Below are 14,297 nucleotides of genomic sequence, written 5' to 3'. Positions count from 1 at the left end.
GTGTTTTGAATTCCTACTGCTGTTTAAGGCTGTAGCTGTTGAGGTTTTTTCTTTCAGACCTACTTAAAGTCTTTAGACGAGGGTCTTCCTCAAAATTTATTACTGTGTGGCATCTGTGCAATATCGCAGCCCTGTTTGCCAAATGGAAGTAATAAAACATTGATGATATTTAATTTTTATTTCTTCTTTTCTTAAAAAGTCAGATGTATATAACAATATCCAGGGTATTATACAGCCGAGTATACTAGGAGTTTTTGAGTGTGCATAGCACATCAGTAAATGAAAGTAGAAGATGCACTTCAGAGGGGTTTCTGGCTGTAAAAAAACACATAGCTATGCACTGAAATATTATATAAACAAGTAAGCTAATCATATAAAATGTTTGCACAACTGTGCACCTGATTTGCATATGTGCTTACCATGACTACACATGAATTACAGCCATTTATTTGTCCTTACCTAATTTTCTGAGCATTTGGCTCATGACTACATAAAGGTAGGTGCACAATTACAAGCATTTCATAGATTGAGGCATTAGATTTTCAGTTATTGGGTGGGCAGGATTGATATTTTCTATTTGAGAATCTTAGGAACCAAAATTGGCAAATTGCTATGATGTTTATCAACATGGAGAAAGATGTGATTAGTAACAATCAATTTGTGTGTATTTATACCGTAAAAATGGATACAAGTAGGTAATATATCTGTAAAAAGAAATCATGAATACAGAGAGAAAATACTTATTTTGGGCATCATCAGCATGTAAGTGAAAGAACACAGGCAAAATTTTAAACTACTGGAGCAATTATAAGCAGCATAGAATAATTAATATTTGTTTTCTGTCCTTGCCTGTACCAGGTTCTCCTGAAGCTTTAGCGAAATTCTCTCTCCACGTCCCTTTCCTCTACATTATGCTGTATGAGCGCTGAATTTTATACTAGCTACAGAAAATGAAGTGTTTTGTATGTGCTGATTCTGCTTCTCTCACAGGTTCCTTAATTAAGTACATGATCACTATCCATTCAAAAATTGACTAAAACCGCAAACATCATAAATTGGGATAGGTCCTTCTGAATCTGTGGCCCACAGCTCAGGCTATTACAAGATGTAGATAACTTAGATGCATCTTGGCACCTATAAAACCATACATCAGAAATAAAAATGTGGAAGTCTCAATTTAGTTTCCTTTATCCATGACAGATTGGTCTGAATCCAGGAGCACAACCTGGCTTCCCACTGTTGGTATTCTGCTGCCATCCTGTGGTTCATGGGACTCAGTTCATTACTCCATACTGTGCAGATACTTGTTCTTGCTGTGAAGAATTAATGACATGTACAAAGATTGCAAAAAATAAGCTTGATGCTTTCCATGCTGAGCAAAGATGTGAGCGTTTTTGTGCAAGGGACCCTGTAACCTGCTACCTTGTCTGCATGTTTTGTTGTTACCAGTTTTGATGTGATTTCTGCTTGATGAACCTCAGAGATAAGTAGTATAAAATCAGGAAACTAATAATAATACCAGCAAGGATGAGATAGCTTGCATAGAGAGGTTGCGAATCCAGGTCCAGAGACTGTGTTACCTGCAACCATAGACAATACAAAATTAGGAACTGGCAAAATTTTCATGCTGGATCTGTGAAACAATACCTCTATGTGTGTTTGCTTCTTAGATCCTGCCTTCTTTTCCAGCTGGACGTAACCATTACCTAAGAGGTCACTGTGGTCTGGCAGTCAATTTCAGCTATGCTGCTGCTAGTGACCGTGGAATTTCAGAGGTATGCAGCTCAGTTTCCAAACAACTGCAGCAAGCATAAAGCTGGGATTTAGATGGGAAATAGTTGCTCTTTTAAAACACTTTTTTCCCCCCAGTTCATCAAAGAGAATGGCATAAAAGGACTAACTGCTGTAGAGACATCTGAACACGACTCTGCTTGAAGCAAGTTTTGTTGGCAGCTATAGCTGCAACCCTCCAAGTGTAAAATGTCAGGAGATTCAGCTGCTATATCAGCAAATCTTGAAATCTTTGTACTGGTGGAGTTCAAGCCTCCAAGTCTTTTCCAACAGCTTTGCAAGGCAACTCTGGGGCAGCAAGTACGGGCAAGGAGGCAGCTGCCCACGAACATGCTCCCTGCAATCATCCACCACAATTCAGGAGGCTGCACAAAGTGACCTAACACTGCCCTTTGCGATGGGACTTGCAGGCAGCAGCTGAAGGCCACAAAAATGCAGTAAAGAGGTTTCTGTGGGCAGTGTGCTCACACCCAGCCGGCTTCAAGCAAGGGCTGAGCATGTCTCTGTCCCTGCACAGCTGTACCTGGAAGGCTGCAGGAGCCAGGGAGGCACTTCCTGGTCTCTTTCCCTCCTCTGCAAATGCTGGTTTAGGAATAACTTCACAGAGCTTCATCACAGTTTGATCTTTTTGATTCCCTCTGCTTATTCAGGATCAAATATGGGCTAGGAGAGGGAGGCTGCTCCCATAACCTCTGACAAAGCTCTGTCATACTAGGGCTGAGGGATCAGCAAAGACAACTGTCAAAAGTCAAATAGCCACCCAGCTCCAGGCAGGAAAAAGCCAATTTAAAATATGCCAAATGTGACTTTGCTTATTGATTGGGGCTGGCAAATTTGTGGCCTATAGCATCAACATAAATATGAGAGGCATGTAAATAGCATTCCAATTAACTATCAACTATAACAATTTTTATTGGATAGCAACTTACTAGTTTCCCTGGTATTTGAAGGGTAATGTTTCCAATAGTCATTTCATACATGAGATCATTAAACTGAACTTGCATCAGGCCTTGAAAACTCCATCTAAGAAAAGATATTTTAGAAATCCAGAATGGAACTGTAAAAATAATGGTAGAAAGAAAGAAATTGGTAAAATGCACAGAAGTTACTTGGCACCTGAAAAATGTTGCTGCCAAATACAGTAGGTTTGTCTAATTTCTTGATAACCAGAGGCCTGTAGACAAATAATTTATTATTGAACAAAAGGACAGATATATAATTACGTGGCAATGGAAAATTAGAGGAGGTTAGCATCTATCAATCTCCTACTGCCAAATAAGCCTCATCAGAGTTTCAGATTCATTTATATAATTCTTTTTACTGCAGAAATTTAGGGACAAATCCAGCCTTTTATTCATGCTTTTTTTTAACAAAACTCACCATTGTTACCTCATTTTCAGATGGAGAAACTAATGCCAAAGGAATGATGTGACTCCCTTATCACCATGCAAGAGGATAACTGTAGTGGTGGGAACAAAGCAGTTTTCCTGCATGGCACTTGCTCAGCCTCCAAATTACCGACTGCTGATGGAAATTACCAGTGTTTCAGTTCTGAGGCCATCTTACCTGTCCAGAGGTTTTCTAAGCTTATCACAAAACCGCCACTCAGGTAGAAGGAAGTGAAAAGGACGTTGCTGAAGAAGGCTGACAGCTGCAAGGTAGGCAGCAGCGCTGCCATCCAAAGCGCCATGGTGCGGGCACAGTAAACAGCCAGCCACACGGAGATGAAGTTCAAAAGGAAATGTTCTGGTTCAGGGGTGAGATTTGCCAGCCAATAGATGGGAATCCCATAAATGATAACAAAAGCGCAGTGCTCTGGCAGCTCCCCCAAAGTCTGTTCAGGAGGGAGAAGGAAAAAAAAAAGAGAGAGAGAGAGAGAGAAAGAGAGGAGAAATAAGTTGAATGGCAATCACAAACCTTCTGAGATGCATCTTCTTGTACTTCTGGACTGTTAAAAAAGTCTGCAGGAAGTACTCCTTCAAAATGCAATCATCTCCTTTTTAAGTGTTATCAGTGACATGCAAAAAAAAATTCCCAACAGAAATGAAAATCTTCACTAATTTATTCTCTAGTGTGACAGTTCCTACAGCTAATTGTTAAGCTGAGAAGCTTCCGGTTAGGGAATAGATATTTCTTACAGTTTTGTCAGTTTCTAAGAATTTAAGACATTTTTTCTTAAAAATTCATAGGCTTGATAGAAGTAATACTGTTACTGACTCATTGCAACTGTATGTTTTGTCCAAATTTTAGTTGAATCTAGTATGAATTTAGGTTTGAGATAAACTATGATTATGGTTGGTCAATTCCTCACTTTGTCCCAAGGGCAGCCCAGTTAGTCAACTGCTTAATTCACTGTAAAACAAAAATACGCTTAGGATATTCTCAAATATTTAAAGGTATATATATAGTATTATGATTTTTTTCCTGAAAGACTTAGTATTAGAGGATAGTAGAAAGGTTGTAACAAATTACATCGATTTTTCTATGAATAACATGCAATCTTTGTGACAGAATGCAAAGAATACTTTTTCTCTGGCAACCACTAATAAGCATTTAAAATCTTCTGCAGAAATGGAAACATAAATTACAGATGCCATGGCAAGCAGAACTCATCTCACAGTGGCAAAATCGCAAAGAAAGTATTATTCTAAACACTTATAAGAAGGAGAAGATAATTAAAAAAAATCATCTGCAATTTCTATAAATTCTAGCACTTTACACATTTAATACAATCATTTTTCTGACCAGTGCAGATTCAAATAACTGTTGGAAATGTCACAGTTAGCATACTGCTATTTCTGTTTTACAATTACTGAGGCATTTAATTTGAATTTTCTGTGTTATGGATTAAGTCACATTATCAAACTTTCAAAGCTATTTCACCTAATGAAATATGCAAGTATGTAAAACTGTCTAAAGCCACAAATTTGTCCTGCAGAATCTCCAAATTTTGGCCAAATGACACAGTGAAAGATTCTTCTATAGCTTTTCTGGTCTACGATCTGAGCTGTGATTTATGGCAACAGGTCTGGAGTAGTTTGAGGTTTAATGAGTTAATGCCAGGGAAGCGAGAATGATCGCCTTCTCTGGCGGACACAAAAGAACAAAGTGTGACATGACTGTGATTGTTGATATAACAAAACTTTGTTTTTTTCCATGTTAAAGCCAACTACACATATTTCCTGACAACAAAACAAATTACCTTAGCAAAGAAGTATGGACTCACAGAATACATTCCATCCTCTAAGTCATGATAAAGCATCGCTCTTTCCGAATGACCTGCAGCACAAACAGGTTGATTTCATCCCAGAGTTGCCTTCAATATGTATAATTTTTTCATTGATTTAAAAATTTCGTTCTAGTTTTGATAGCTTATAACATTTATAATAAAACTGACACTTACATTTGGCAATAACATCCAAAATCACTGTGAATGGGGTTAGTGCACCTATCATGTACAACAGTGCTGTTGTGTCACGAATAGAGAGTCTGCTTTTTTCATGGCCATAGTACAAAAATCCAATTAATAATGACATGACAAGCGCCTCAAATCCATGGATTAATAACGTTGAAAGATCTCTGAAGTCATTGGAGACTTGGCGACTAGGAAAACAGCAACATTTACCATAAGGTATAGTACTTACTAATGCCAGATATATTTAGATATATTGCCTCAAACTCTCTGCTAACCTTCATTTGTGAAACTTGCTTTCTTTGAGGAGAATAGGAATTTGAATGTTGGGTCCCATAAACATTTTTACCTAATCAAAGCTACTGAGCATCTGTAGCCACCTAGTATTTTAGAGATGAAATGCTGAAAGCTTGGTAGAAGGTAGTGAGGCAGGAAGTCTGTTTTCTATCTCAGAGGTGCAGAACTGATTGCTTATCTTACAGAAGTCTCTCTGTTAAGGGCCTATAGCATATGCTAATACTATCTAATACTGACAGTGATATTCTACATGCATTGAGCTGGTTGGTTTTATATATATATATATGTGTATATATATATATATGTTTTTGAGAATATGTGCATTAAACACAACTTCCATGCTGGCTCTAATCAGCAAAGCCTCCTGGCTTAAAACCGTAGACCCAGGTTGAGAGTGACAGGGCCTGAGCCTCCCACTTGGCTCCCAGGCTTTGCTGAGGGCTAGGTTGCCTTCCTTCACAGAGATCAGGATGGCAGCACCCAAAACCAGGATAAATATTCCTGACCTCCTCCCACAGCTCAGCCACATGGGCTTTCAGCAATGTGAGCAGGAGGAGGCCAGGGCTGGGGCAGAAATGAGACCCTATGTTTGGCGGGGGGTTGCTCGGGTGGCTGGGAAGACCTGGCACAGCAACTCTTCCCTTCCTTGGCTCACTCCATCCTATTGCTCCCTCTCCAAACTTCCAGCGCATGCTCAACTCACACTTTGGGCTTCTTCCTTAATACTTTAAAATAAATGAACATGATGTATAATTGTTTATGCTGGAGATACAGTTACCTTAATAATACTGTGAACTGCTTTAAGGCTCCTGGTAACTGATCACTTGAATGGGTAGGCATGTTAACAGATTCTTCTGAATTTACATGGGAACTGCCCAAAAGAAAAGAAAAACTGAAATGAGCGCAAGCTGTGGCAGTTATTCAACATCTGTCATATGACAGATACAGACATACTTTATTTTCTTTACCTTTGTTGGCTGGATGTGGTTACACCATTGTTTCCTTCATTTACTTTCCATAGGAAATCCTCAAAGTCTTTGACTTTCTCTAGGAACAAGTTTGCAAGAGCATTTGCTCTTCTTCGACTTTCCATCTCCTTTTCTGTGTTCTGTTTATCAATACTGGTCAAATCAACTGCAAGACATTATTTGGTATGAGTGCATGCTACAGGTGTGATAACTTAATCACGTTGTGTCTAGAAGCATAGACTGTATCATAAACAGACAGTACAACCTGTATGTATGCATTAAGCTACAACAGTTATTCTTAAAACTTTACCAGTTACTTTAGGTAATTAGAGAAGAACAACTTGTTAATGTGCATTATTTTTATTGGGAAACGTGTGTAAATAAGTGTTACTTAGTTATTTGACGTACTGACAGATTTCATAGCTGCTCATTATAAGATTTTTAAAAAATACTATTTCAGATTTTTATCTAATTTTAATAGTGGCTTGAAAGATTCTGGGAATGAACAATTCAAATTCACTTCCTGGTACTATAGGCATTTACAATTTGTTATGTGAATTTGGCTTAAATGGTATGGTTTTCCTCTATCTGTAAAAAGGCAGTTGTCATCTCCTTTTGTATCATGCAGATGTACCATAAACTTTACCTGAAATTGAGAAAGCCTAAGAGAAATACTATCCAAGGACAACATAGTAGCAGCAGCAATAGTTTACTTAGCATTGTGAACTTTTTTTAATTAATAAGACTAATTATTTTTTAACTTAATCCCATACTAGGGCCCTCATTTCCACTTTCCTGCTGCCCACGTTTTCTCATATGGTGGGGCTCTGTGTGTCTCCCACCAAAACCTCCCTCCCGCAGTGGAGGGGGGGAAAAAATCAGAAGGGAGGTAAATACCCCAGAACTCCATCCCTGTATGGGGGTGCTGCAAGCCCACATCACAGCTGCACTTGGCTGAGTGGTGACAAACGTGTCCTTGCAGGGGTTGACATCTAGGTTTATTTCAGTTTATCTCGGTACAACTGATAAGAGCTGCCCCTGGCTGCCATATAAGCACAGCCCAAAAGGTTACTCCAGAGCACTGCACTCAGGTGTCTGTACAAGGTTTCAAGCCAACTCAAGTGCAAAGACCCGTGGGTTGGACTTGAACCAACCTTGGTGGTAAGAGGCTGCTGTCATCAGAATCAGAGGGACAGATTCCCTTCAGATGTTGCAAAAAGCAGTTAGAGAAGGAATGGATTTGGAACCATAATTAAATTTCTTTGAGAAGAGGAATAAAATAATGACTGTCCTGGGTTTTTTTTTTCTCCTTTCTAATATGCTTGGGTGGCAGCATTTTTGTTTCCCAGGTATGTGTTACTCCTCACCTTGGGATGTTCGTTTCCCACACTTCTTGAATAAGAAGTCAGAGAACGCCTATTCTCAGAAAGCAAATCATCGGCTTATTTGTTCCTTTTTCAGTTAGAGTAAAAACTCTAATCAGCTAAAACATGGCATTAAGGAGTACTAAGCATGTGGGAGAATTATTACACCTGGTAGGAATGGAAGGAGAATTACTACAAATTTATTTATTTTGTCCATATTTCTTGGTTTTGTTATATTTCCTGTACTGACACATAAGCAAAAGTCTTTTTAAAAAGTGAATTTGCAATAGTATTGATTCAAGTCATTCAAGCTGCAAGGCATTTTAAGATAGGTCAATAAAACACGAATATATTAGTTGATACACTTGTGAAAGCAAATGATTTCCAGTAACTTTTTTTTAATGGCAATTTGATACTAACCATAGAAATCTGCAGGATTGCTGTACTTTGGGCAGGGATAGCCTAGTTCTGTGAAATACTGGACCATGCCTCTAGCTGTTCCAGAATAGACAGTGACTCCAGAAGTCAGCAGAAGAACTAAATCAAAAAGTTGAAAGATATCTGACCGGGGCTGATGAACTGAAAGAAGAACTAATCTGTTTCCTCTGGCCAGCCTGGATAATGTTATCACAAGGTTATGCGCAGTAAAACTGTCCAGTCCAGATGTAGGTTCATCAAGTATCAGTATTCCTGCCAAAGACAGTAAGTTTAACTGAAAACTGTGTGTGTTCAATCTGGAAAATATGTTCCAAGTGAAATGGTGCTGGTGCATGAAATCTCCCTCATATAGTCATTAAAATAAAAAAAGTCAAAACCATACTTCATACCAGCATCAGATAATATTTAACAATCACCATATGTCTTTCTTATCTTATTGATAATGACAGAGAATAATTATTTTAAACCTTGTCTCACTCCCACTGGAAACAAAATACTGTTTCTGATTTTCATTGGGAAGTAGATTCAGGTTCCTTATTAAGTTTGAGTCCTTCTCTGTGTTTTTTTTCATAAGCATAACTGAGCACTGGGACAGGTTGCCTAGAGAGGCTGTGGAGTCTCCATCCTTGGAGATATTTAAAAGCTGTCTGGACACCATCCTGGGCAACCTGCTTTGGATGGCCTTGCTTGAGCAGGAGGGTTGGGCTAGATGATGCAAGGGTCCCTTCCAACCTCAACCATTCTGTGACTGATTTCGCACTTTGCCTGTACAAATACCTGGTACGTTAACATACAGTAGTATTAGTTTAGTACACTGCCTACTGAGATATTTTAAACTATATACTCTAAATTTAGACCTCTTGCATTACTTGTATAAATATTCATATGGCATTAATTTAGATAGCTCCCCCTCCCAAACTGTGCTTTATTTCACACCTTTTCACATATGTATATGAAAAGATATGCATATGTATTTGGATTTTTTTGTCTTGCATTTGATGTTTAAAAACTTGTAAGTGATTTAATAACTTGCAACTTGTGTAAACAGACAGTTTCTATGCTGAGATATACAACATTTGAAATGCAAAGAAAGCTCTACTTATTTTTCCTAGAACTAATGATTTTTTGACTTCAGTAGCAGCATATCTATCCCTGAGCATCACTTACTACAAAAAAAGATTCTGCTTGCCCGTAATAAAAAAAAAATATAACTTTGTATAAGCAAAGACTTAGATGCTTCTCCCAGTGGCAGAAGAACAGCTGGAAATCTCCCTCAACAAGTGGCTCAGCAGAGATTATTAGAGCTGCTGATGTATGTAAGAACAAACAGGGCACTCAGTTCTGCAAAAGTAACTGCTAGGTTGAGCCTTGCATTTTGCTTCTACTGAAGATGATGGAAATTTGCAGCATACTCATGATGTGAGCTGGTCACGTCAGTGATTTATGTAAGACAGCAATGAATGACCATGTAGCCAAGACAATGACCTTTGCTGTTAACATCTCACGTGTAAATAGATGTACGGGAGAGAAAGGAAAACAATCCAGAGGTCTTACTAGGCCAAAAACCTTACAAAGTAAATTGTGGCATACGGTAAAGTGAAAACCAATCCTCATACTGAGATGCACAATGGTCTCTCTGTGAGAGGGGCTCTAGACACATTTCAGTGATTTGTGTGGCAGCTGTTTCGGGTGGGGGTAGGGAGTGTCTTCTGGAGGTGGCCTGCCAAGCTCAGATGCTGCAGCTTCCACAGCAAAGTCAAGGGTACTACGCTGGCTTCTGAACTGCTAGTTTCACAGTATTATTGCTGTCACGGTTGCAGCATTATCTGTCATCAGCACCAATTCCATTTTAAACTAATGGACCAGCACCCTGTCACTGTGCCTCTTTGTCCTCTCACAGACCCATGCCTCTGACACCTGCAGCCACGGAGGAGGCTGCAGGGTGCAAGGAGGGTGCTTACCCGGGTTCCAGAGCAGCTGCACGCCAATGCTCACTCGCCGCCTCTCGCCTCCTGAAACGCCACGGAGGTACTCGTTTCCGACCCGCGTGTTTGCACACTGACGCAGCCGAAGTTCGGCTATAACGTCTTCTACCTGGAAGAATCAAACAGTAAGAGTGATAAAGCAGGAGTCTGCTATTTGGATACTTGTGCATTGATAAAGCTGAAAATATGGTAAATATTGTTAAAACTCAGCTAGGTATTTCAGCGCTATCTGATCAAGAGCCTCTTGAAAGCAGATCTTGATTTTAGAGATAATTTTGAAAACCTCCAGCAATCAGCAATTTAGTTCTTCTTTCAGCCTCTCTAATGCTTTCTCTAGATTGTCAGGATTTTTTATGAGCTTTGGAACAATTGCTGGTTTCTATCCTAAAAGAAGAAAAAGGCTTATAATTCATAATCTACATAAAAAAATGCCAGATTAGCTCTTCTGACACATAGGATGTTTTGGATAATTCCTGTCAGACACATTTTTGACAACTTTATTTTTTTCCAACAGCTTAATTACCCGTTTTTCCCTCTGTGTATCTGAAAAAAACTTTGGAAGGCGCAGTTTGGCAACAAACAATAGCGTTTCTTTGACAGTCAGGTGTGGGAGCAGTCGGTCATCCTGCCGCACATATGCGATGCATTTCTTAACAAGCTGGGGAGTGCTGGTTTTGTCATTGATCAGGATTTGACCCGATCTGATTTTGCCTCCGTGATCTCGACAGGTTATCACATCAAGCAATGATGTCTTTCCACCAGCTGGAAAAATCAACATTGAAAAATAAATTAGTTTCTAGGGGACTAATTTAAGAAGTGATTCAGTCACAGAAATAGATAATAGAAGTTTTGATCCTTTACTGTCCATTTCCCAACCCTTTCTGAAGCTATTCTGAAGCCCCAGAGGGGCTTCTAAGGGAAAATGCTGACACTCAACCATACGCTCACGTTCAGGAAATCTCTCTTCCAGAATGGAGTACATGGCTTTAACCTTTTTCATTTCTCAGGAGAATTGGTAGTTTACCTTTGATGTAGCTACATGATCTGAAAAAGTGATTTCTTCTAGTTACCTTTCTTCTCTCACTTTTGAAACATAGGTAAAAGGTGGTATCCTGCACTAGCAGCGCTGACTGCAGGGCTGAAGGCTTGATGTGAGCTTGCTTTGTGGAGGGAACTGTGAATTCAGAAACAGCATCTAGAACACTTGAATGTCTAGGGTGCTGAAGAGCTACGATTACACAAAAGATAAGACTCTTAATAATCATGATTCACATAAAAACCATTATGACTTAAATAAGACAAAAAGTCATTTAAATAATTAAGAAAAGCTGGCTCATACTTCATGGAATGAAGTAAAACAATGAAAACAAAGCCTGATTTGGAATTAAATAGAAATTGACTTTTTCCCTTATGCTCTGCGATACTGTATGTAAACACACAGAGTTCTCTTATTATGATTAGATGTCATTTATTTCTAGTCTGCCTGTTGAAAGATTAACTCCACACTTGTTTCTTAATATATACATTTAAAAGAAAGAAACCCATCCATCTGTAAACTATGTATTGCTGTGTTTAAGAATGACATATTGATTGCCATTGACAATGTGAAACTCATCAGCAGTTTAATCCATTTTACTAAGGCATTTGATGAAATAGATGATAAATAGCTTTTAAAAATAGTTTGACTAGTTTGCTGAAAGGGGTTTGTGCTCAGTGTACATTACCCTACAAAAGTACTGTTTCTACAGCTCAATATGTTATTCCATCACAAGCTTTTCCTGTTACTTGTGGGAATCTCTGAAGTACAATTTCAATTTCATTGAGGACATGTAGTAAGAAAAATTCTCCACGCTAATGGGACTTCTTTTTCGTAGAAATGAGTTAACACTTCTACATGATTATGTATCATCTTTCTCTGAGTGAGAATACCTTCACTAGATTACAGCTAATCTGACGTAGCTGTAGGGGGGCAAAGCATGGGATGGTTTTACCCTGGATGCTTTTCAGTTCAGTTTAACTAGTACACATGCCTACTTGTTATCCCCCTGGATGAGCTTATTCTCAACTAACTACATAGGGTAAAGCCTATCACTCCATTAGTCAACCTCAGTCTGGAGAAGATTAAGCCAGTTCCATCAGAAAATGAAGGAAAAAAAGATGGCAGGAAAGCAGAGGCCTCCTTAAAGTCTCTGCAAGCAAAACAAAAGAGGAATCATCTTTTTTTCCTTCTTCTTTATGTTTCTGATAAGTTAATTTGAATGTGGTATTTTATCCTTTTAGATATATTTGCATCTGAAGGAAATACCTCTGCTTGTGGGTATGCAAGTTGCCACTAATCTTTCTTACAGGGTCTGGCCAGGGTCTGGTAATGGGGTTAGGTCTGCAGTTAGCCTGTTCTGAAGCTGAGCCAAGAATTGCTTCAGGTCCACCCAAGCCAGGACTGCAGGCCATGACTTTAATACCACCCAAACACACCTCAAGATACAGAGAGCTAGCAAATTTACAAGTCATAACAAAAATTGTTTTCCTAAGGAAAATCAGATTTCATTACATTATGATTCCTTATATCCTCACACTTTACATTTTAAAGAACATAAGTGGTGCATTTCCAGCAGCTGTTTCTCAGCTAGATTTTGCCATTCAGAAGATTGAAGAGTATTGTTACTAGCTGTGCATGTTTTATCTGAGACTTGGTCAGATCAAGAAAACTGATGGTTCTTACCCGTGCTTCCTATAATAGCCAGCATCTGTCCACTTTGAACTTTTAAATTCAGATTCTGGATTACTGACACATGAGAATCTGGAGCTGAGTTCCTGGTCCATGGCATTTTCATCTGTGCTAGGTTCTCATACCAGGGAATCTGAGTTGCCACATTAACCTAATATTAGAAAGAGAGAAAGAAGCTCCTTCAGTTAGGACAATGAACTATTTAACAATAAACAGTTTAGAAGTTAAGATGTTACAAAGAAGAGAATACATGGAAATAATACTGTAAATTTTCAGAAATACATAGAAGAAGGGTTTTTTTACAGCCACATATGGGTTTCATGCCTTGTGTCTTAATTCCTGTTAATCACTGAAACTATTGCTATCCTCTACATTACTTAGGTAACTTACTACTATTGTATGCTGTTGATCTGGATGTTGTTGAAATCACTCGCAACTGAAAACTGAAACACATTTATTTTTTTCTCTTAAAGGCAAATACTACCTGCTTCATTAGCCCAAATGTGTGCAAAGTTTCCTATCTTTCCAGATTGTATTTTTTGTTGGTAAAGCAATAGGCAGCATTTGTGAAATCTACTTCAGAAGCTGTGGTGGCCCAAAAGAGAAGGAAAATGTCACCGGCTCCCTGAGATTCCTCCTTGTTTGCCACCCTGCCTCAGTCTCTTCCCGCAGGCTCGTCTTGCCACCAAGGGCACCTGCTGTCCCTACGTGGCACGAAAGACCCTCTGCCCTAGCTCTCCCATGGGCATAATTTAGCTCAATATTGACAGAAACAAAGCCTAGGCACAGACCTCTTTTCCTGCCTTACCACCAGCTTTACCATGGAAAATTTAGCCTGCAGTCAGTAACTGCAGCCAAAAGCCTGAGTACGCTCTCTTTTCACAAACAAAACTTCTGCGTATTTGACCGTGCAACAGTTGTGCAAACCTAATGTTGTGAACTTCAGCTTTAGGCTGCTTTTAAAGTGGTTTACAAACAGAGCAGGAAATCACACGTTAAAGGGAAGTAAATAAAGTAGAACTTTTACCTGGTAGTTGAGTTCTCTGACCTCAAGGACATTTGATTTTCCGCTGTATGTGAAATACAGACTGTTATCTTCCTCGGAGCAAAAAATGCTGTCTTGGACCTTTGTCTGGAAAAATGATTATTGGGTTAATTACAGTAACTAAGTTGCTGTAAGAATTTAAGTTTAAAGAAAGAGAAACAGAAAGGGAAACACATTTAATAAAGTAAAACAGCACTGTGGATCTAAGTTGCTGTACTGCAGAACTGTGAAGAGTAGAAACGTGCTATTTCTTAAGCAGTGTGAAACGT

At 38.9% G+C, this 14,297-nt stretch overlaps 1 protein-coding gene across 1 annotated transcript; it reads right to left on the bottom strand.

Moving 5' to 3' along the window:
* Nucleotides 1-1,442: 1,442 nt before the first annotated feature.
* ABCG8 (ATP binding cassette subfamily G member 8) lies at nt 1,443-14,121 on the bottom strand (the record flags this gene model as incomplete). The annotated part of the gene is made up of 12 exons (XM_062571907.1): nt 1,443-1,580; nt 2,721-2,848; nt 3,358-3,625; nt 4,994-5,070; nt 5,195-5,394; nt 6,279-6,371; nt 6,469-6,634; nt 8,253-8,522; nt 10,232-10,364; nt 10,779-11,017; nt 12,978-13,134; nt 14,011-14,121. Coding segments are annotated over 12 exons (1,980 nt in total), but the record flags the coding sequence as incomplete, so codon positions are not given.
* Nucleotides 14,122-14,297: the final 176 nt, after the last annotated feature.

The sequence above is a fragment of the Rhea pennata genome, chromosome 3 (genome assembly GCF_028389875.1).
Source record: "Rhea pennata isolate bPtePen1 chromosome 3, bPtePen1.pri, whole genome shotgun sequence".
In the NCBI taxonomy this organism is placed as follows: Eukaryota; Metazoa; Chordata; class Aves; order Rheiformes; family Rheidae; genus Rhea; species Rhea pennata.
Note: the sequence above shows the minus strand (reverse complement) of the source record. Positions and strands in the feature narration are given on the sequence as shown.